This window comes from Mobula hypostoma, chromosome 8 (assembly GCF_963921235.1).
Source record: "Mobula hypostoma chromosome 8, sMobHyp1.1, whole genome shotgun sequence".
Lineage (NCBI taxonomy): Eukaryota > Metazoa > Chordata > Chondrichthyes > Myliobatiformes > Myliobatidae > Mobula > Mobula hypostoma.
In genome coordinates this window covers 57204437-57228539 of record NC_086104.1, presented here as the reverse complement: position 1 = coordinate 57228539, position 24103 = coordinate 57204437, and the positions used below count along the sequence as shown (strand labels likewise).

Here is a 24103-nt window from a genome sequence, read left to right as displayed (position 1 = left end):
TAAATTTTATTATTTGAATCAACATGCTGGAGGAACTCATTATTATCTGAATTCCCTTTGTACTGTTACTGTTGATTTGATTTTTGGTACCTTCAAGCAGTGAAAAATAATCCTCTCCCATTATGGCGCAGTATTACATTAAGAGGTCAACGGTTGTCCAACCCAACCAACCAACTACAGTACTGTAAAAAGTTCAAACTGCTCAGATTTCATTGGTCAAGATTCAGCCAATGATTCTGGGCTCGCTGCCGCTCGCTTTTGTTTTATTGGTCTTATCAGATGTCAATCAGAGGCTGGTCGAGATTTTCGGCCGCATCGAGGCACTTCGGCTTCTACGAATCAGCGCGCGCGCGCGAGAGAAGAGGGCCGAGCTTTTGCTGAGTAACACCTGCCTCAGTCCAGTGGCGCACTTCTCAACCTTTGAGCCGGAGCAGGCAAGGCTCGCCCGTTGCAGGAGGTGAATAGTTAAGTTTCGTTTAAGAAAGGAATCGAGTCGGAACCATGTCGGAGGAATTTCAGTCTCCCTCTGTCTCGTCCTCCGTGCGTCTAGACGACATTTTAGAAGACACTCGAAATGAAGGTGCGGAGAAGGGCCCAGACGATTTGCAACCTCTCAAGCCCGGGGCTGGCGACGCGCCCGTGGTCCCTCCCGTTGTCCCTGCAGCTCAGCCGGTCCCGGCGCCTCGGACTTCCGAGCCCGCAGAAAGCAACGATGTCACCAGCGATACATGGCAGGACGACTCGCCCCCACTTCTACCCGCCAGAGGTCGGCCCGAGCCGGACTCCACCTCAGAGACTGGTGCAGCCACCGAGCTGGCGAGGAAGCGCCCAGAGTCAATACGTGAGTGTTATGAATGGCAACACCCGGGTAGGCAGGGCAGGGTGGGGTGGGATGGCGGGTGTACAGCAAGAACTGTTTAAGAGCTGCGAGGAAGGACAAATTTTAGTAAATCTGAAATTTTACATTCTGCATTTTAAAAAGTCTTTAACAATTAAGGTAACTGTAGGCTATTCGCGTATGTTCTACTGTTGAATAGGATCAAGCTTCAGTTTTACCTTAAGACCACTTAAGCTAATTCTATATTTTTCTAATTAATTTATCTGAAAAAATCCTTCACTCTTGCATTTACTGGGAGACTCCATGGCTGTATTGGGTGGAACATTATCCTATGTCGACCATTTTGATAATTAATTATTGGATTTTGAATTTGTGAAGTTGCAAACTTGGCAAAATAAAAATGGCCTGCTGTTGGGTAGATGACGGAAGTAGCATAAACTTCCTAAAGGGAACCGGATAAATACTAAGGAGGGGAACAAATTTGTGTAAATACTGGGAAATTGAAGTATGATTAGTTGGGTTAGACAAATACAGTGCAAGTCATCGTAGTTGTGATGTCGAGGACTGTTTAACATTTTGTACAGGTTTGTGTGACACTCGTTTCGTGTTTATAAGTCGGGTAACATGAAATGAGGAAACGAGAGTCTTGCTCGAACGATGCAGATTTGTATTCGTCTCCATTGATTGAACGAAAGAGATTGTCTGCACGTGTCTCCTCTCGCCAGATGATTGACAGTATTCTGGCCATTTAGAGACGGAAGCTAATATGTCTACTATTAGCCGTGATGGGTGGGACTTCGGTCTATATCCTCAGTTGACGTTTCATCCTTCAAAATGTCAGAAATCTTTCTGTTTGCAGTCACATTGATCAGAAGCAGTTTCAATTTAAAATTCATGGTTCCTAAATGTTTTTCCCAGTAAGTAAAACGTACCACAGAAATCGTTTGCAGACTCTTCATCCCGAATTGTTCAATCACTGCAGTTAGGTTTGACTGGCTCTGCTTTATTTGGCAAATGTTGCCTCAACCCACAAAAGAAAGGTACTGCGCATACTGAAAATCTGAAATGCAAACAAAGTGCTTTTTCACCTCCAGATCAATTTGACTCTTTCAAAGACTGCCTGGAAGTAGCGACTCCAGCTGATCACAAAACATAGTGCCATATTTCCCCCCAATGCCGGATGAAAATGATGAATAAATTTTCCTGTTTAAACTAAGAGATAATTCGTCTCAGAAGTTTCTATGAAACTTGAGTAGGCATCACGTCAATGTAATCTTTTTCAGATATATGGAGTCTCAGAATAGGACATCTCTTTAGAACAGATGAGGAATTTCTTTAGTGAGAGGGTAGTGAATCTGTGGAATTCATTACCACAGACAGCTGTGGAGGCCGTCATTGGGTATACTAGCTGATGGGAGAAAGCAGGAGAGTAGGGTTGAGACAGAAAATAAATAAGCCATGATCAAATGGCAGGGCAGACTCAATGGGCTGAATGGCCTAATTCTGCTCCTCTGTCTTATGTCTTATTGCAAAGGGAATGCACGGAGACAGCATTGTAGAAACTGCAAAACTGCCGGAAGTCTGTGCAGAACATTTATTCTTGAGTTTTTGTGTTCTTTATTAAAAAGCATCTGGCAACCTGATTGGGAAATCTATCAAATAAAACTAAATTTTCAAGTACTTTAGTCATTAGATTGTGTCAAATGTTTCATTTTGGGATTTTTTTAAGCAATTGGTTAATCCTGCTTTGAGAACCCAATATGGAATGATCATTCCTGACCGCTTCAAATATGAAGATTTTAAGTATTTACATTTTATAATTTGCTAGCCCCACAGATTAAAAAAAACACAAGACTGGGATGGGAAATTAGATGAAAAAAATTTGTGTGACATTAGATTGAACGGATTTCAGCAACACACATCAAAGTTGCTGGTGAATGCAGCAGGCCAGGCAGCATCTATAGGAAGAGGTAGAGTCGATGTTTCGGGCTGAGACCCTTCGTCAGGACTAACTGAAAGAAGAGCTAGTAAGAGATTTGAAAGTGGGAGGGGGAGATCCAAAATGATAGGAGAAGACAGGAGGGGGAGGGATGGAGCCAAGAGCTGGACAGTTGATTGGCAAAAGGGATGTGAGAGGATCATAGGACAGGAGGACCAGGGAGAAAGAAAAGGGGGAGGGGGGGAAAAAGCCCAGAGGATGGGCAAGGGGTATAGTGAGAGGGACAGAGAGAGGAAAAAAGGAATGTGTGTGTATATAAATAAATAAATAACGGATGGGGTACAAGGGGGAGATGGGGCATTAGCAGAAGTTTGAGAAGTCAATGTTCATGCCATCAGGTTGGAGACTACCCAGATGGAATATAAGGTGTTGTTCCTCCAACCTGAGTGTGGCTTTATCTTTACAGTAGGGGAGGCCATGGATAGACATATCAGAATGGGAGTGGGACATGGAATTAAAATGTGTGGCCACTGGGAGATCCTGTTTTCTCTGGCGGACAGAGCGTAGGTGTTCAGCGAAACGACCTCCCAGTCTGCGTCGGGGCTCGCTGATATATAGAAGGCCACATCGGGAGCACTGGATGCAGTATACACCCCAGCCGACTCACAGGTGAAGTGTAGCCTCACCTGGAAGGACTGTCTGGGGCCCTGAATGGTGGTAAGGGTGGAAGTGTAAGGGCATGTGTAACACTTGTTCCGCTTACAAGGATAAGTGCTAGGAGGCAGATCAGTGGGGATGGATGGGGGGACGAATGGACAAGGGAGTCGCTTAGGGAGCGATCCTTATGGAAAGCAGAGGTGGGGGGGGAGGGAAAGATGTGCTTAGTGGTGGGATCCCGTTGGAGGTGGCGGAAGTTACAGAGAATAATATGTTGGACCCGGAGGCTGGTGGAGTGGTAGGTGAGGACAAGGGGAACCCTATTCCTAGTGGGGTGACGGGAGGATAGAGTGAGAGCAGATGTGCGTGAAATGGGGGAGATGTGTTTAAGAGCAGAGTTGATGGTGGAGGAGGGGAAGTCCCTTTCTTTAAAAACAGAGGACATCCCCCTCGTCCTGGAATGAAAAGCCTCATCCTGAGAGCAGATGCGGCGGAGACAGAGGAATTGCGAGAAGGAGATGGCATTTTTGCAAGAGACAGGGTGAGAAGAGGAATAGTCCAGATAGCTGTGAGAGTCAGTAGGCTTATAGTAGACATCAGTAGATAATCTGTCTCCAGAGGTAGAGACAGAAAGATCTAGAAAGGGGAGGAAGGTGTCGGAAATGGACCAGGTAAACTTGAGGGCAGAGTGAAAGTTGGAGGCAAAATTAATGAAGTCAACGAGCTCAGCATGCATGCAGGAAGCAGCGCCAATGCAGTCGTCGATGTAGCGAAGGAAAAGTAGGGGACAGATACCAGAATAGGCACGGAACATCGATTGTTCCACAAAGCCAACAAAAAGGCAGGCATAGCTGACCCATACAGGTGCCCATAGCTACACCTTTAGTTTGGAGGAAGTGGGAGGAGCCAAAGGAGAATTTATTAAGATTAAGGACTAATTCCGCTAGACGGAGCAGAGTGGTGGTAGAGGGGAACTGGTTAGGTCTGGAATCCAAAAATAAGCGGGAGCTTTGAGACCTTCCTGATAGGGGATGGAAATATATAGGGACTGGACATCCATGATGAAAATAAAGCGGTGGGGGCCAGGGAACTTAAAATCATCGAAAAGTTTAAGAGCGTGAGAAGTGTCACGAACATAGGTAGGAAGGGATTGAACAAGGGGGGATAAAACCATGTTGAGGTATGCAGAAATGAGTTCGGTGGGCAGGACTTCAGAGCTGTTCTCACTAATGTTGGTATTGGGCATTTGGACTTGTCAAGATTGCACCCAAATATCCCATCTTTTTCAAAGCTATTGTTTGTAATCTTAAATGGGCAGATCTGTTTTGCTGATAAAATTCCTGAGGATCCGTCACCTGCTTGCCAGTTGATGGTTGGGCATTGCCATTGATGCCCATGCCTTTTGTAATGTACTGATCTCAAGTGTTTGCATTCTAAGCTCCATGTTCAGCCCTGAATTTAATGACATCTTGCTGATAACCGAGCATTCAGCAGTCAAGTCCCGAAGGTCTGAAATTCACAAAACCAATTTACCCCTCTGCGTTACAGGTAGATAAGACTGTTAAAGCTTTTGCACATGAATCAAAGTTGCTACAGAAGTTGGGATGTTATGTTTTAAGTTGTTATAGAACATTGGTGAGGTCTGATTTGGAGTATTGTGTGCCGTTCAGGTCACGTACCTATAGGAAAGATGTTGATAAGATTGAAAGAGTGTAGAGAAAATTTACGAGGATATTGCCAGGGCTTGAGGAAATGAGTTGCAGGGAAAGGTTAAATAAGTTGAGCTTTATTCCCTAGAGCATAGGAGAATGAAGGGAGATTTGAAATGAAGGTGTGCAAAATTATGAAGCGTATAGATAGAGTAATTGCAAGTAGGCTTTTTCCACTGAGGCTTGGTGAGGTTAGAACTGAAGAACATTGGTTAAGTGTTTAAGGGGAACATGAGGGGAGCTGCTTCACTCAGGGTGGTGAGTGTGGAGCGAGCTGTCAGCAGAAGTGGTGAATGCAGGTTTCATTTCACGATTTAAAAGAAATTTGAATAGGTACACTACATGGGTGGAGGAGGAATGGAGGGCTATAGTCCAGATGTGGGTTGATGGGACTAGGCAGATTTAATAATTTTTTTAATACTGTTCCTGTGAAACTCCATGTTTTATAATAGAAGGGCAATATTAATTTGTCATCTTGTAATAAACTGTCTACATTATCACTTTGTTTGCAGAAGTTGTATTTACATTTGCATTCCAGGATTTTTTCCTAGGAACTGTTTGTAAGTCAAATGAACAAAGTGTTTGGGAGATCACACAAACAGCTGTGATGGGAAGGCAAGTAGAAACGGGAAGAGTGGCCACAGATGGTCTCGCTCTCTGAATGAAAAATGTTTCCAATTTTGCTTGGCTGCACCAAGCGCCCCAGTTTTTGGAGCTTGGGTTGGGGTAGAGGGAAGAGAAAGCTGATGGAGGTACCCTAATCCCGCCTGCAGCAGCTGATAAATCCATCCTACTGGTCTCCCAAACAATTGTTCTTGTGTGTGGGATAAGACCATAAGCCGTAGGAGCCGAATTAGGCCATTTAGTCGATTGAGTCTGCTCCACCATTCCATCATGGATTTATTATCCCTCTTGACCCCATTCTCCTGCCTTCTCCCATAACCTTTAATGCCCTTATTAATCAAGAACCTATCAACCTCTGCTTTAAATATACACAATTATTTGACTTCCACAGCAGTCTGTGGCAGGGAATTCCACAGATTCACCACCTCTGGCTTAAAAAAAATTCCTTATTTGTTTGGCCACAAGTTGGGTGTCTCAAATTTGGACAGGTCCTGTGGGGTATCAGTTTCTGGTATTTTGGTCCCTCATTTGTGAATCTGCACCACTGTGATTTTCCTATTGCCACAATAGGTCTCTGGTGGATGTGATCTCATTGGCTCCATGTGGCTTTTGATCACTTAGATAATAGGAATACCTCATGACAGGTTGCTGTTTATTGACAACAGCTCAGTATCTAAAACAATTGTTCCTACAGTTCTGATCGAAAAGCTCCAGAGCCTGGGCCTCTACCTCCCTTAGCAACTGGATACTTGACTTCCTGTCTGGAAGACCACAATCAGTGAGGATCTTCACCTTGCTGACAGTTAACTCTGGCACACCTCAGGGATATGTGCTTAGCCCACTGGTCTACTTGCTCTACACACTTGATTGTGTGGCTAGGCATAGCTCAAATGCCATAATGTAAGTTTGCTGACAATATAATTATCGCTGGCAGAGATTCAGACGGTGGCAAGAGGGCGTACAGGAGTGAGATATACCAGCTTGCTGAGTGGTGTCGCAGCAACAGTCTCACACTTGGTATCAGTCAGGCCAAAGAACTGGTAGTGGACTTCAGAAAGGGTAAGACGTAGGAACACACATCAGTGCTTATAGAGGGTTCAGAAGAGTGAGCAATTTCAAGTTCTTGTGCGCCAATATCTCTTGAAAATCTACGCTGGGCCCAACATATTGATGCAGCTACAAAGAAGGCATGACCGTGGTTATATTTCATTAGGAGTTTGAAGAGATTTGCTATGTCACCAAAGACACTTGCAAATTTTTACAGGTCAACTGTGGAGGGTATTCTAACTGGCTGCATAATCATTGGATATGGGTAGGGCTACTGCACGAGAAAGAAATGAGCTGCAGAGTTGTAAATTTAGTCAACTCCATCATGGGCACTAGCCTCTGTAGTATCCAGGACGTCTTCAAGCAGCGATGCCTCAAAAAGGCAGCATCTATTATTATGGACCCTTATCACCCGGGTCATACCTTGTTCTCATTGCTAACATCAGGGATGAGGTACAGAAGTCTGAAGGCACACACTCAACAATTCAGGAACAGCTTCTTCCCCTCCGCCATCTGATTTCTGAATGGGCATTGAAGCCATGAATGCTTCCTCATATTTTATTTCTATTTTTGCACTAGTAAATTAATTTATTAGATATGAATTAAAAATTGTAGTTGAACGGAACAGGTCACTCTGTTTTCTGTGTACACTCAGAGTGCAGACATGAGTCGTAAATGCTCTATGGCCCAACTAGTCCATGCCAACCAGGATGTACATTTAAGTTGGTGCCATTTGGCAGTGTTTGGCCTATATTTCTCTAAATTTTCCATCCAGTTCAAATGTATTTTAAATATTGATATACTTGCCTCAACCACTTTCTGTGGCAACTCATTCCGTATGGACCATCTTCTCAGTAGAAAAGGTTGTTCTTTAGATTCCTATTAAATCTCTCTCCTCTAACCTTAAAACTATGCTTGCTAGTTCTTGAGTCCCAAGTCTTGTGGGGAGAAAAGACTGTCTTGATCTTAGCAATGTACAGTTGCAAGAGAGTTTGCAATTACCTAGTTTTCTGCATAACTTATTCGTATGTGGTCTGATCTTCATCTAAGTAACAATAATGGACAGACACAATCTGCCTAAACTGATTGAATTGTACAGAAACAATTGTACTTCAATACTGAGTACAACATTCATACAGTTTAAGTTCAAAAAAATGCGTACCTCGAGTAATGCCTTCTTGCTACAAAAGTTATTTGTAGTTGGGTGTTCTAATTGATGAGATTGGAGTTGTGGGTTGTAGAGTTGCCCTGCCTTATAAAAAAGACAGGCAACACACATTAAAGTTGCTGGTGAACACAGCAGGCCAGGCAGCATCTCTAGGAAGAGGTACAGTGGACGTTTCAGGCCGAGACCCTTCGTCAGGACTCCTGAAACGTCGACTGTACCTCTTCTTAGAGATGCTGCCTGGCCTGCTGCGTTCACCAGCAACTTTGATGTGTGTTGCGTGAATTTCCAGCATCTGCAGAATTCCTTGTGTTTGCGTCATAAAAAAGACAGTCGGGTTACTGAAGGAGCTTGCTCTTCTCCAGAAAGATGTGTTTATATGCACCATGCATCAATCAAAACAACTTTTAGAGGACCTTAAGGATTGTGGAGATGCATGAAGCTAGAAAAGGCTAGAAAAGCATTTCTAAAGACCTGAGTGTTCATCTTTCCACTGTAAGAGAAATTGTCTACTAATTGAGGAAATTCAGTATTATTGCTACTCTTCCTAGGAGTGGGTGTCCTGCAAAGATCACACCAAGAGCACGACGTGCAATGCTGAAGGAGGTGAAAAAGAACCCAAGGGTAACAGCAAAAGACCTACAGAAATCTCAGGTCATGTGTCCTTTATATTTAAAAAAAATCACTGACCTAAGAATGGTATTCATGGAAGGATACCATGGGTGAAACAACTGCTCTCCAAAAAAAACATTGCTGCACATTTCAAGTTTGCAAAAGACCACCTGGATGTTTCACAATGCTTCTGGGACAATGTCCTGTGGCCAGATGAGACAAAAGTTGAACTTTTTGGCAGAAATGTTTGGAGAAAAAAGGGCTGTGCACACCAACATGAAAACCTCATCCCAACTGTGAAGCATGGTGGAAGGAGCTTTATGGTTTGGGGCTGCTTTGCTGCCTCAGGGTCTGGACAGCTTATTATCCTTGAGGAAACAACAAATTCAAACTGTATTGATATTTTGCAGGAGAATGTCAGGGTAGTAGTGCAAAACCTGAAGCTTGATAGAAGTTGGATGATGCAACAAGATAATGATCCAAAACAAGAGTAAATCAACAACAGAATGGTTTTAAAAAGAAGAAAATTCATGTTTTGGAATGGCGAATTCAGAGTCCAGACCTTAACCCAATTGAGATGCTGTAGCATGATCTGAAAAGGGCTGTTCATGCAAGGTACCTCTGAAATATTGATGAATTTGAAACAGTTTTGTATGGAGGAATGGTCTAAAATTCCTCCTTGCTGTTGTGGGAATCTGATTAGCAGCTACTGGAAACATTTGGAGGAGGTTATTGCTGCTAAAGGAAGTTCTCCAGTTAAATACAAGGGTTCTTACTTTTTCTGGACTGGATTGTGAAAGATTAAAAAATGTTCAGTAAAGATGTGAAAAGTACAAATGTTTGTGTTATTAGTTTAGACAGATTGGATTTGTCTATTACTGTGACCTGGCTGAAGATCGGACTATATTTTGAGTTGATGTAGAAAACCATGTGATTGCAGAGGGTTCACCAACTTTCTAACTGCACCTCACGGTTTTGTACACCTTCATAAGATCTTCCCTTTTCTTCTACATTTTATTTCTATATATTTTTTAAATTGAATAACACAATACAGAATACGTAATGCATTACATTTTCCTCCATTTTGCTTTTGTCTTACCCCCAAAAAAACTTCCCTCACCTGCCCTCCCCGAACATGCCATGGCAGCTAATATATTTACAGTACAACACTTCACAAATACAAGTACGGGCATTTCACAGCCATACCCCCATATTCCTTCAAGATGAAGGCCCACATGCATCCACAATACAGTGATCCAGAATACACTCATTACAATGCATCAACCACCCTATGAGGTGAACCATATGTGCGTTAAAAGGGGGCAAATCGCCAAGTACAATCAGATGCCCTTAACTGGTAGGTAATTCCTTAAGACTCCGAAAATAAGACAAGAAAGGTCCCATTTCGAATAGAACTTTTTCACAGACCCCCTCAGAGTAAAATTAATCTTTTCTAGTTTCAGACAAAACATTACGTCCTCTAACCAAGCAGCAGCGGATGGGGGAGTGGCAGATTTCCAGACCAGCAAGATTCCCCTACGGGCCAAAAGCGATGTAAATGCAATGATATCAGACTGGTTTGCATTTAAACCCAAAGCATCATCTGCACACCAAATACAGCTATAAGTGGGCAAGGTCTCAGTGTCACCCCTAAAACCTCACTGGTAATTTTAAAAACCAGTGCCCAATAACCATCAAGCGGAGGACAAGACCAAAATGCATGCACTAAACCAGCCGGAGAGAAGGAACACCTGTCACAGCCAGCGTCTGTCCCAGGATATATGTCAGCAAGCCTGGCTTTAGTTGAATGTACCCTGTGTAAAACTTTAAATTGTATGAGCCCCAGTCTAGCACATGATGATGAGGAATGAACCCTATTCAATGCTTTTGCCCAATATTCCTCAACCAAATCCATACCAAGGTCATCCTCCCACATAGTCTTAGTTTTGTTTAGATCTTGAACTCCCAAAGACATCAGCTGAGAGTATAGTACAGAGATCAGCCCTTTATCATTAAAGCTAAGAGTGAGTTTTTCCCACACCATAGCAGGTGGTAGATCAGGAAAAGAGGGAAATTTTTCCTAGACAAAGTGGCGAGTATGCAGGTATTTATATATTTAAAAAAAAGATTATGTGGAAGACCATATTTACTGCACAGGTCAACAAAACTCAAATATATTATCAGTGTACAAATCCTTAATGCGCATAAGACTGTTCAAACCCCATTGTCTAAAAACTGAATTGAGTGTTGAGGGGGGAAATAGATGATTTCTATGAATGGGACCCAAAACTGAAGCTGCTGTGAATTTATAATGGCAGCGAAATTGAATAAAAAGTTTAAGAGTGGAGAGCACGGTCGGGTTAGGTGTGAATTGAGAGAATTTCAATGGCAAGGAAGAATACACTAAAGCTGGGAGAGACCAGGAGTGGCAAGACCATGTGTCAAGCAGGCAGCAGTTTATATCTGGCCGGTGGAGCCAAAGTAATACCTTTTGAATGTTCGATGCCCAGTAATAATGAATAAAGCTAGGAAGGCCCATTCCACCTACGTCACGACCTCTGGAGAATGCGCTTATTAACCCTTGGGGCCTTATTTCCCCAAATAAAGGAGATTATAGCTTGGTCGACTGACTTGAAAAATGACTTGGATAAGAAAACTGGCAAGCACTGGAACAAATAAAGAAATCTAGGAAGTATAATCATTTTTTACTGATTGAATTCTCCCAGCTCCCAGTGAGAGGTAAACTGCGCCATCTCTCCAAATCTGCCTTCATTTGGCTAACCTGAGGCCTGTAGTTAGCTTCAAACAGATGTAAAAGAGCGAATAACATGTATTCCTAGGTATACAAAACCATCTTAAGATAAAGAAAAAGGCAAAGATTCCTGTTGGATCTGTAGGGCCAAGTTATTAATGGGAAAGCATTTGCTGCTTTTCTTTTTTTGGAAGGTTCAGTTTATAGCCAGAGAAGGCTTCAAATTGACCTAATAATGACTGCTACCTGCAGGGTCGCTAACATAAAGTAAGAGGTCATCAGCATATAGGGATACACTGTGTTCCATGTCCCTTCTCCTAACGCCTTGAAATAATGTAGTTGACTTAAGTGCAATAGAAAGAGGCTCAATTGCAATTGCAAAAAGAAGATGGGACAATGGGCAGCCTTGGCAAGTGCCACGTGTTAATGGGAAATAGATCGAGAATAATTCGTCTGTATGCACGCTAAAGGCGAGTGGTACAGTAGCTTAACCCAGGCTACAAATATTCTGCCAAATCCAATTTCTCCAAAGCACTAAATAAATATACCCACTCCACTCTATCGAAGGCCTTCTCCACATCCAAGGAGATAACAACCTCCAGACTTGGAGAGGCACTGGGTGAATAAACCACATCAGCCAGTCGACGGATATTTTTTTAAAAAATGGCGATTTTTAAAAAAAAAAATATATATATATATAACCTATTTGATTATCTGAAATTATCTTGGGAAGGAGGTGTTCTAAACGGCACTCAAGCACTTTAGCCAAAATTTTCACATCCACATTCAAAAGTGAAATGGGGCAATATGAACCATATTGAGTCGAGTCCTTGTCCTTTTTAAGAAGTAGCTAAATAGATGCCTGTGAAAGAGTAGGGAGTAAGGAACCGTTCTCCAAAGATTCCTGAAACACTTCAAGAACAGCGGTCCCCAACCACCGGGCCGCGGACCGGTACCGGGCCGCAAAGCATGTGCTACTGGGCCGAGAGGAAACAATATGATTTGGTGATATGAAACGATATGACTCAGCTGCACCTTTCCTCATTCCCTGTCACGCCCACTGTTGGAACTTGAATGCATGCGAGGTCATTACCCATGCATCATCCATGTCAGCGCGGGAAGAAGATCAACTCCTCGAGCTTGCAAATGACAGTGGGCTGAAAAGTATGTTTGACATAACATCTCTGCTGGCATTCTGGATCAAAGTCAAGGCTGAATATCTTGAGATAGCCACGAAAGCACTGAAATCGTTGCTTCCATTTCCAACATCATATCTCTGCGACGTGGGCTTTTCTGCAATTAATGCAACGAAAACTAAATTGCAGAATAGACGGGACATAAGGAACCCCTTCGAGTATCGCTGTCTCCCATCACCCCTCAATGGGATCGTCTTGTTGCAGGGAATCAAACCCAGGGCTCCCACTGATTCAGCGATATTGGTGTGTTGCAGTGATTTTATATGTTCATACGGGGGAAATATGCGCTGTGTGTTTAATATTAAACTTGTTAGATAAACCCTTTTAGAAATGAAATTGAATGTATTAGTTACTTACTAGTGACTTAGTTGACTTATCACCTATATTCTGGTTGTGATCATTCTCTCCCCCCCCCCCACCGGTCGGCCAGTCCGCAAGAATATTGTCAGTATTAAACCGGTCTGTGGTGCAAGAAGGGTTGGGGACCCCTGTTCTAGAAGGACTGGTATGAGCTTATCCTTAAATTTCTTATAAACTTCTATTGGATAACCATTAGGGCCTGGGGACTTACCACTCTGCATAGCCATAATGGCATTATTAATCTCTTCCCAAGAGCCCGATCTAAATTCTCCACCTCCTCTGACTCAAGAGTTGGTATTTCCAAATTATCTAAAAAAAAGTTCCATATTTATTATATCTGAGGTATACAGAAAGGAATAAAAAAGCTGCAAAGATGTTGTTAATCTCTTTTGGATTGCTTGTCAAGTTTTGGTGCGCGTCTCTTATCTGGGGAATAAGTCGTGATGCAGCCTGGCGCTTCAACTGATGAGCCATAAGCCGGCTCGCCTTGTTATTATATTCTTAATAGAGGCCATGTATCTTAAAGAATGAATTGTTCTAGTAGGTTTGTAGATGGGAGATTAAACTTCGCTTGTAAATCAGCCCTGCTTTTATATAATTCCGCAGTGGGTGTTTCAGAATATTGCCTATCCAGGTCCAAAATAGATTGCGGTAACACTTGCAGTTCCTTCCTATGCTCTTTATTGGCATGTGAAGTATAAGATATTATTTGACCCCTCAAGTAAGCTTTTAAAGTTTCCCAAAGTAAAGAATACGATACAGACTCAGTTTTGTTAGTCTAGAAGAATGTGTCAATGTTAGCCGATTATATAACTGCAAAATTTCTCATTGGAAAGCAAAAGGGGGTTAAGTCTCCACAGAGGCTGTTCTCTAATGTTTAAAGGAAAACGTAGGTCTAGTTTCATGGGTGAGTGATCAGATATAACTAGCAGTGTACTCAATTTGTCTGATCATTGGTATCAAGGAGCTATCTGTAAAGAAATAGTCTAGCCTAGAATAGGGGTGGTGAACATGAGAAAAGAAAGAGAATTGCCTAACCGATGGATTCAAAAATCTCCAAGGATCCATATAACTATTTTGTTGCATAAACCATCGAGAAGGTCTTTGCCATACTAGAAGTAGTTCTCCTAGAACTAGACCTATCAAGCAATGGGTCAATAGCACAGTTCAAATCTCCTGAAAAGATTAGCTGGTGTGTATTCAGGTTAGGTATCAAGGACAAAACCTTATTTGCACAGTGGACATCGTCCCAATTAGGGGTATAAACATTTACCAAAATGACAGGTATCTGAAAAAGAGATCCAGAGCCTATAATAAAGTGACCATTAGGGTCACTGATTACATCAGATGGTGTAAACTGCATTCTTTTGGTGATTAGTATTGCCACCCCCCTTGAACCTGCTATGAAATCGAGAATGAAAAACCTGACTAATCCATGCTTTACAGAGTCTATTATGGTCTTCCACTCTTAAATGTGTCTCTTGTAGAAATAGTATATCTGCTTTTAATTGTTTCAGATGAAAGAACTTCAGCTCTTTTAAAGGACCATTGAGCCCCTTTACGTTCCAAGAAATAGGGTGGCCTCCATCAGCATCACCCATGGTAACCATATCAGAAGACACACAGGGCCTACAATCCAAAACAGTGCGAGGGCACAAGCTGCACACGACAACGCACAATGGGGAAAAAAAGTCTGGCCCATCCGTAACACAAAAGAATAAGATGCCATGGTAATCCCCCAAAACGCTGTCCCCACTCCTTCACACAAACAAGAAAAGACAATTAACCCCCGAAACCTAGATCTATCTCCTCAACTGAGGATGATCGCAGGCATTACCAAACAAAAAAACTTCCAAAGCATTCCCCATACAACCAAAACTTTCAATCTAATCTAGGGTGGCCCCCCCCCTTAAAATTTGTACACTCAGTTATTCTACCTTTTTTTGTGTGTGTGTGTGTATATACACAGACACACACACAATAACACAGGCCAAGCAAAACATTAAAAACAAGAAACTAGGAAACTAAACGCCAGAGATGCAAATCCCCAATATTTACATTTTGCTGATTGAAAGTTCTTGTTGATCAGATTCTGCAGCATAACAGTTCAACCCAATCATGTTCCACAAGTTAAACTGGAAAAAATGAACAAAGAAGTGGGTTGCGAAAATTAACAGTTTACCTTGGTGGGAGGCCCCTTCAATGCTGCATGAATAATCTTTTTTTTAAAAAAGTCATTGCCCTTCTTGTTCTTCTTCTCCCCAGCACGAATGGTAAAACTCTTTGGCTGCCTCTGGTGTATCGAAATAATGCTTTTTACCTTCATGGGTGACCTGGAGCCGGGCAGGATACAAGAGGCCGAACCCGACCCCTTCCCCGTAAGGCAGGGATTTCACCTTCTTGGATGCTGCTCGTTTTCTCCCCAGCTCCGCACTAAAATCCTCATTTAAAAAAAAAACCCCGATGCCTGCGGAAATACAGCTCCTGCCTTCGTCTACTGATGATGCGTTGCTTATCTTGAAAGTAGTGAAAGAGAACCAGGAACATTTTTGGTCTTGTTTGCTTGGCTTTAGTGATGGCGGCTGGTTTAGGCCAGACTCGGTGAGCACGCGAAAGCACGCTTGGGAAGAAATTTGTCCCCAGCACTTCGTCAAAAAACTCGGTCATAAATTTAACAGGGTCTGAACCTTGCAAATTTTCAAGAATGCCAACCACTCTCAAATTGGATCTCTGTAATGGATTTTCGAGGTCCTCTCGCTTCCCCTTCAGAAATGAGTTTTCACTCTGCAATGCTGTAGTGGCGGCTTCAGCGCTCACCAGTCGGTCACTATAATTATTTAGGTCGTCTTCAACCTCACGAATGTGATCATCAATAAGACATAATTTGTTCCATGGTAGCATTCACTGGTGACAACGCATCTTCAAGTTCTCTTTTTAGGGCAGAATGCAGTACTTGCGTCATGTCAGTAAGAAGTACTAAACGAAGCCTCTCGAGGTTATCAAGTAGCGCAGGCCCAGCACCGTGCAACGGCGCCATAATCGTAACATCAGCTTTCTTGCTCGAGGTTTTGCTGTCTTTTTCCCCAGTTTTTTACTTCGGATGTGCATTTTATTTGCCATTTCAGTGTCCAGCAACGTCCCGGATGTTACATATTCAGTTATCTCGAGCGTTCAAGTCAAGTCAAGTTTATTGTCATTTTGACCATAAGCTGCTGGTACAGTACACAGTAAAAACGAAACAACCTTCCTCCAGGACCCTGGTGCTACATGAAACAACACAAAACTACACTAGACTAAGTGAGACAGCACAAGGCAAAGATAAGTGGGTAGATTTTCATAAAAATCGGGAGCCACACTCCCACGCACCTACTTACTCCATGCTCAACCCGGAAGTCCCCTTTCTTCTACATTTTAATGAACATACAGTGATGACCCTACCAAATGAATGAACCTAAGCTAATGAATTGCACAGGAAGGAGAAAGAGAGCCAACTGCCGTGTTGACTTAGCAACAATGTCTATCCCTCAATATCAGCAAAGTACACGCCCATCATTCCCTCAGGAAAGGGTGTGGTGCGTATGCACCTATTTATAGCAAAGATTTGGAGGTCAAGAAAGTTGAGAGCTTCAAGTCCCTGGGAGTGAACATCACCATTAGCCTGTCTGGTCTCATCATTTTCTTTCTTTCTTTTTAAATCTTTTTATTGAGTAAGTATACAAAAAAGGTAAGCCATATAAACATTAATACAATGTTAAAGTATAATAAAATTCCAAAAGATAACAATACCAAAAAGAAAATACTACAAACAATGTAATTTAAGCATAAGAAACCAAGATAACATAATAGTATACTAGATTTTATATATATCAATGGAAAAAAAGAAAAAAAAACCCCCAAAAAAAAAACCCACCGTGCAACTAACTAAAAGCAAAGCAAAGCAATGGGCTAACTTGAAACCAAACAGAGTTAAACTTAAAATCACGTCCTCAATCCCGACCTCCATTAAAACAGTGAAGAGAAAACAAGAAGGGTAAATATTACATTAAATGAAAATATCGAATAAAAGGTCCCCAAATCTGTTCAAGTCTCATCATTTTGACAGCACAACTAAGAAAGCATGTCAGTGCCTCTACTTCCTCAGGCTAAAGAAATCACCTTTGATTCTCACTGTTTTCTATTGCTACACTGTAAAAAGCATCTGATCTGGAGGTGTCATGGCTTGGTATAACAACTGCTGTGCTTATGACTGCAAGAAACTAGAGGGAGTTGTGGACACAGCTCAGTATATCATGGAAACCAGCCTCCACTCTATCTGCTTCTTGCTGCCTCAGTAAAGCAGCCAGCATAAACAAAGACTCTACCAATCCCAGACATTCTCTTTTCCTCTTTCCCATCGGGCAGAAGATAGAAGACATAGCACTTAGGTATGCAGCACCAGACTCAAGGACAGTGTCTGTCCTGTTTAAGACTATTCAACACTTCCCTAATATGATAAGATTTTTAACCTCAATCTATCCCATTACATCTTTTCATCTTATTGTCTGCCTGGACTGCACTTCCTCTGTAACTGCACTCTTGTACTCCCTCAATGGGCTGTCTTGCATAATGTTCTTACAGATCATTTTAATACAAGTTTTTCACTGTACCTTGGTACACATGACACTAATAAATCAATGTTAGTGAAGTCCTAGCTTGCTGATCCCCTCTATTCACGTCAACATACTCAATTTTTTCATGTTAAAAGTCAAAATAAATTTATTATCAAAGTACATATGTTTCCATATTACCTTGAGATTAATTTGCCTGTGGGTGTTTACAGTAAAGAAACAAAATCAATGAAAAATTGTACACAAAGATGGACAACAACCAGTGTTGAAGTTGACAAATTATGCAAATATAAAAAGGGGGAAAAAAGTGAATTGTAATCCTTGAAAGTGAGTTCATAAGTTGTGGAGTCAGTTCAGTGTTAGGGTGAGTGAGGTTATCCACTCTGGTTCAGGAACCTGATGGTTGAAGGGTAATAACTGTTCCTGAACCTGGTTGTGTGGGACCCAAGGCTCTTGTATGCCATTCCTGATATCAGCTGTGAAAAGAGAGCATGGCCAGGATGGTGGGAATTTTTGATGATACACTGCTTTCTTGTAGCAGTGCTCCATGGAAATGTGCATATTACATGGGAGGGATTTGCCTGTGATGGATAAACTGTATCCACCATTTTAGTAGGCTTTTCCATTCAAGGGCATTGGTCTGTGGAAGTTTGTCAAAGTTTTAGATTACATGCCAAATCTTCAAGAGCTAACAAAAAAAAAGTAGAGGTACTGCTGTGTTTTGTAAAGGCACTTGCGTGCTTGACCCCAGACAGGTCCTCCAAAATGCTGATACTGAGGAAATTAATTCTACTGACCTTCTCTGCCACTGGTCCCCTGATGAAGACTGGCTAATGGACCTTTATTTTCCTCCTTTAGTCAATAATCTGAGAGAGAGGCCCTTCCGTTGGTTGGGGTTGCCTATGGATATTATGAGCTGTCAGTCTACGTTAGTTTATATAGGTGCCAGTATGCAAGTCAGGGTAGTACAGTTATGGAGAGCAAGCTGTTATCCATGCAGCAGGCTCCCTCTCTTTTTGCAGCTGACGAATCCAAAGGAAAGCTGGGACGCTGATAGTTTGGTGCCAGCGACATCACAGGAATTGCCAGTCAACATTGGAGTACTTTAGGAACTTCAGCTCTGGAATTTTTCTGGGGGTTTATTCCTGAAGCCTTCCCCATGGGTGGGTAAGGAGGTTTGAGATCAGGATTTTCCTTCTAGATGAACTGGCAACCATGGCTGATGAGCCCTATCTGCTAGGAGTGACTGGTTTTACAGTGCCAGTAACCCACCTTTGCTCCTTCTATCAATAGAAATGGTTTTGTTGGGCATAGTAGCTAAATCACCTGTGAAGACTGGAGAACTAGACTTGATTGTCAGAAGCTATTTGAGGTGCATGCCATTGGGAGCAATTAATAGGTAGTGGGAGCTTATCCCCACTATTTCCACCCAACCAGCTATGACAACTTTAAGGAACCCATCAATAATCAGCTCTTTGATATTGCTTATGTGTGTGTGTGTGAGAGAGAGAGGTGGTTGTGGCACCAGGTAGCCAGAGTTTCAATTTCCCTCCTATATGTTGACTTGTTATCGTCTTTGATTCCACTAACTTGTCGTCAGCAAACTTAAATATGACATTGAAGCTTTACTTGGCCTCAGCCGTATGTATAAAGTGAGTAGAGCAGGAAGCTAGGCACACAGCCTGGTAGTGCACCTGTGCTGATGGTGATTGTGGAGAAGATGTTAGAAACATTTCCAATTCAAGCTGAGGATCTAGTTCACAAAGAGGTATTGAGTCCTAGGACTTGGAGCTTATTAATTAGTTTTAATGGAACGATGATGTTGAATGCAGAATTGTAGTCAATGAAGAGCATCCTGGTGTAAGCATTTTCACTGAACAGATGTTTCAGGGTTGAGTGAAGAGGCAAGGAAATGTTGTGTCCGTAGGCAGTTTGGAGCAGATACAAGTTGCTCCTCAGGTTGGAGTTGATGTTTCATCACCAACCTCAAGTCACTTCATTACAGTGGATGCAAGTACTACTGGCTGATGGCCATTGAGGCAAATATATATTACTGAGAACGTGATTTGTAGAGGCCTTGAAAGTGGAATTGAACAGTAGGTTCTGCACTCTTTTCAGCTTACTGGCAGCTTACCTTTTACATAGTGCTAAACTGAGAACAATATTTGAAATGTAGACTCAGCACCATCTTGTACAAATGCACATAACATCCCAATTTCTGTACTGAGTGCTCTGACTCTTGAAGGCCGTTGTGCCATAAGCTCCCTTTACCACATTATCTTCCTGTGACATCACTTTTGGGGAGTCATGCACTTGTACTCTAGGGTTTCTGTATTACAACACACTCCAGAGCTTTACCACTCCCCGTGAAAGTGTTAACCTGATTTGTCTTCCCAAAATGCAAACACTCTCACTTATTCAAATTAAGTTCCATTTGCCATTCTTTGACACACATAGCGAGCTGATAAAAATCCCTCTGAAATCCTTGGTAACAATCTTCACTGTCTATGACACTGCTCATTTTAGTGGCATTCAGTATCCCCTGCTTATTGTTTCCTGTAAATCTTAAAATGGGGTAGTTAAGGACTAGAACAAAATGCGGAAAGATTGTGAACTTATAAATTTGGTCAGAAGAGGGTCAATAATTCAAAACTGATGGTGACCTAGAGCAAACTGATAATTGGGCTGGGCTGGAGATTTTAGGACTGCATTGTAAAAAGCTGACAGAGGCTGGGGTACGACACCATCTGTCAAGCTACTTATAAGTCCAGTTGACTAGATTAACTACTGCTTGATAGTCCATTAAAAACTGGGGTTAGACCATAATTTGAATACTAGGCAGTGTTCTGGTATTCTTTTATAAATGAAAATGTAGTGGGATTGAAGGGCAATAATTCACTAGAATTGAATGGCCTAGATGTTGAACCTCAATGGTTGAGGTTAAAAAGATGGTCAGGAAGTGAGAGGTTAAAATGCATGATCTATTATTGCAGAGAATATTAAAAGTTGAGTGAAATGAGATAAAAGAATATGCTGATGGCATGGCACCAAAAATACTGGGATGAATTAATTTATTTTTTCATGATGGGTTGCATTTCTGTACTGATGTGAAAATTGATATGTTGACTTTGGGATAAATCTCTATTTTCATTATTCTACTTTTGGCATGGTTTGAAACTGATTACGACTCTGCTTACAGGTTGCACTTTCTTGGAGCAGAAACTAGATCAAAAAGGTAACATGATTGTGTCTTGCAACCATTAGTGGCTTAGTCATTTAAAAAAAGTTGTTTCATTAATAATTCCACTTTTTCGCACCTTACCATGGCTTTCCTAATTTATCATCATTGATTTATCACTTTTGTAAGTGAGCAAAAGACAAATGTTACTAGAATAGCTTTAAACAAATCAATGTGTCTAATTGCTTATTTCATCTCATTTCCTAAACTGTCGTATAGTATGGTCCATAACATTGCATGCTGTCGCTGCTTACCATTTATATACATTTTAGTGAAGCAATGTTTTGTTTGTCCTGTGTTTGGCTCGTTGAAAGAAGTTTAGACACTGAAGTTTACTGCTTTGGTAATAGATTCTGAGAAACCATTGTCATTAAACCACCATCTTCATATTTTGCCCACTTTCAATTCTGCCAATGGTATTGAGTATGGTTGTTAATGCACTCAATCAGTGCTGTGTTTGTGTAACTTGAAAATGTTTGTGACTCCTTGTAAGAGGAAAAGAAAGACTTCTGGGGGTTATTTCAGTAACTTGCCACAGGATACCTAGATTCTCACTTGACCTGGTCGATAGTGTTTTTAATTGGTGTTAATGCTGTGGTGTTACAAGAGGATTTGATAGTTAATGTTGATTATTAAGGAGCAATGTGGCTTCCTGGTGCTGATGAAGTTGAATATCTACCTTATACAAAGTGTAGACCTCTAAGTTGTTTGAAGTAGGCTTTTTGATACCTTGACTAACTCCTTTCATTAAGTGGTTAACAAGAAATTGGAAGTACAATTTATTTTGGTAAACTAAATCCTCAATATTTGTGAGGGATAGTGAGATGGAATCCCCAAAATAAAAAGCACTTGGAAACCACTAAGGCTCCTTTCTTTCTACCCAAACACACCCACCAAACCAATATGCTTACAATGTTCTAAAAGCTTTAACACATTAATATCACAAGCTTTCAGTCACTCAAAAGTAGTGGCATTAGCCAACATATTGAAGGTCCTCAGCAGGTTATGGTAGCGAACAGATCTTGACCCACAGTTCACAAATCTGAAATGTGGCTGCATAGCAGAAGATGCCTGCATTCTTTCAGCAAGTAGGAAATTTATTCTGCTAGTCTCCTGAAGTTGGGCACTTAAGCTGAGGAGGACCTGTACTTCGATTGTTTGTGATTGTTTGCAGGCTGAAAACAGAAATAATCTCTATGGATGGCTTGCAGAATTAAGTTTTTACGGTATCTTCATGCGCCACCGAACCACTGTTTTAAGGCAATGAATATTGGAAATTTGCCCTTGTGGAATTTGTGAATTGCTAGTTTGTATAAGGAATAAAATTCAGTCATGAAATTGAACTGATGTGACTTAACATTACAGAAAAAAAGCACTGGGCGGTTTTCTGTGAAACAAACCTGCCTGTAATATGGTGGTAGCTTATACATTTTAACAAACATTTTAAAGGGGCTTGGGACAAATCTTGTGATGCATGGATCTATAGATAAAACTGGATAATGAGGACTCTTGTGTGATTGCAAGTGGATGGCCCACCTGAAGAAATATAAAGAGCTAACATGTATTAATTCTGGGTAGTTGCCCTTGCCCTGACTCTATATTAGGCAAATAAGCTTTTTTTAAAAAAGTGAGATGGGAACAATTCAGGGTAGCATTCTCCTGTTGGAGGGGGAGATTAGAGAACCCTGGTTGAAAAGGAATGTTCAGGTCAGGAAGAATGCATGATCAATACTTTAAGAGGCATAGCATCTGGGCATTTATCAAATGAAAGGTGGCAGACGTATGTGAACTTGTGGTCCACTGACTTCGTTCATCTTTTGTCCCTCAATCCCAGTCTTCATTTGTTGCATTTCCTTGTAATTGTTTAGAATTAGTGTGAAGAGTAATTTGATGGATAAGGGCGTGGCTCTGCTACTTAATTATTGTTTGATTTGTGCTGTTTGAATTTCTTAGCAATTTCTTGGTAAACTTCATCAAATTCAGATTATCTATATTTCATATTAATCAGTGAAGTGTTAAGACTTGTAGTTTTAATCATCAATTCCTTTTTCCTGACCAAATCCATAAGATCCCTTTTTAACCAGACTTTTCTAGTCCTCCCAGTCTTGCCCTTCACTCTAACAGGAACATGCTGTCCTGAACTCTTCCTCACTCACTTTTTTAAAAAAAACTTTCCATTTGCCAGTTATCTTTTTACCTGCCAAAAGTCTCCCCCAGTCAATATTTGCAAGTTCTTGTTGCAAAATTAGCCTTGTCCACGGAGGGGAAGCTGGTTTCCATAACTGCAGTTTCTTGTGGTCGAAAGGCAGAGCAGTTGCCATACCAAGCTCTGCATCTGGATAGGATGATGCTTTCTGTGGTGTATTGATTTAAAAATTGGCAAGGGTCAAGGGGGACATTGCCAGATTTCTTTAAACTAGAAACATAGAAAATAGGTGCAGGAGTAGGCCATTCGGCCCTTCGAGCGGCACTGCCATTCAGTATGATCATGGTTGATCATCCAACTCAAACCCTGTACCAGCCTTCCCTCCATACCCCCGATCCCTTTAGCCACAAGGGCCGTATCTAACTCCCTCTTTAGCCTACTGAGGAGACGCTGGTGAACTTGTTTGCTGTGGTGTCAGTGTTGGGACCAGGGCAAGCTTTCATGATGCTCACTCCTAGAAATTTGAAGCTCTTGACTTCAGCACTGTTGATCTAAACAAGAGCATGTGCACTTTCCCCATTCTTGAAGTCATAACCAGCTCTTTGGTTTTACTGAACAGGTGGGTGTGGGGTGGTTGGGTGGTGGGGAAAGATAGACTGGGTGGTAGTTAGCCAGAGTAAATTCATCCTGGAATTTATGAATACTTTAGCTGGGCAATCTTCTATACTTGCGTCTTTCTACCAGTGATATGTCTGTACTAGAATGGGTTGGCACTGCTTGTTTGAGGATGGGTTGCTAGTCCTACAGCTGGAATATTGTCAGGCCATCAACTTTTTAGAATGTGTATAGATGACTTGAAAGCAATTTTGGGTTTGGTTGCTTATGACATAAATGGGAAGAAATTAAGTTCAAAAGAAAGGTGTGTGTATTAATGTATATGTGTAATTCTCCACTCAGTCCTCTTTATTAAGTACAAGAGTGAAACCTGGTGTGGTCTTCTGCTGTAGAAGGTTCTACTTGTATGTTTAGTGATGCTTTTCTGCACACCACTGTTGTAACATGTGGTTATTTGAGTTAGTCAGTTTGAACCAGTCTAGTCATTCTCCTCTGGCATCTCATTAACAAGGTATTTTCACCCACAGAACTGCTGCTCACTTTCTTTTTGTTTTTCACATCATTTTCTGCAAACTCCAGAGACTACATTGCATGAAAA

At 41.6% G+C, this 24103-nt stretch overlaps 1 protein-coding gene across 4 annotated transcripts in view; it reads left to right on the top strand.

Moving 5' to 3' along the window:
* Positions 1–352: 352 nt before the first annotated feature.
* Positions 353–24103, top strand: part of LOC134350551 (reticulon-4-like) — an 80638-nt gene continuing 56887 nt past the window's right edge. For 2 of the 4 annotated variants that reach the window (XM_063055886.1, XM_063055884.1), the window contains exons 1-2: positions 353–841; positions 20706–20741. In XM_063055886.1, the coding sequence (XP_062911956.1) occupies positions 502–841; positions 20706–20741 (376 nt within the window). In that variant the 5' untranslated portion in view covers positions 353–501. The remainder of the gene's footprint in view (positions 842–20705; positions 20742–24103) is intronic. The other 2 variants (XM_063055885.1, XM_063055887.1) reach the window with 2 other exon arrangements.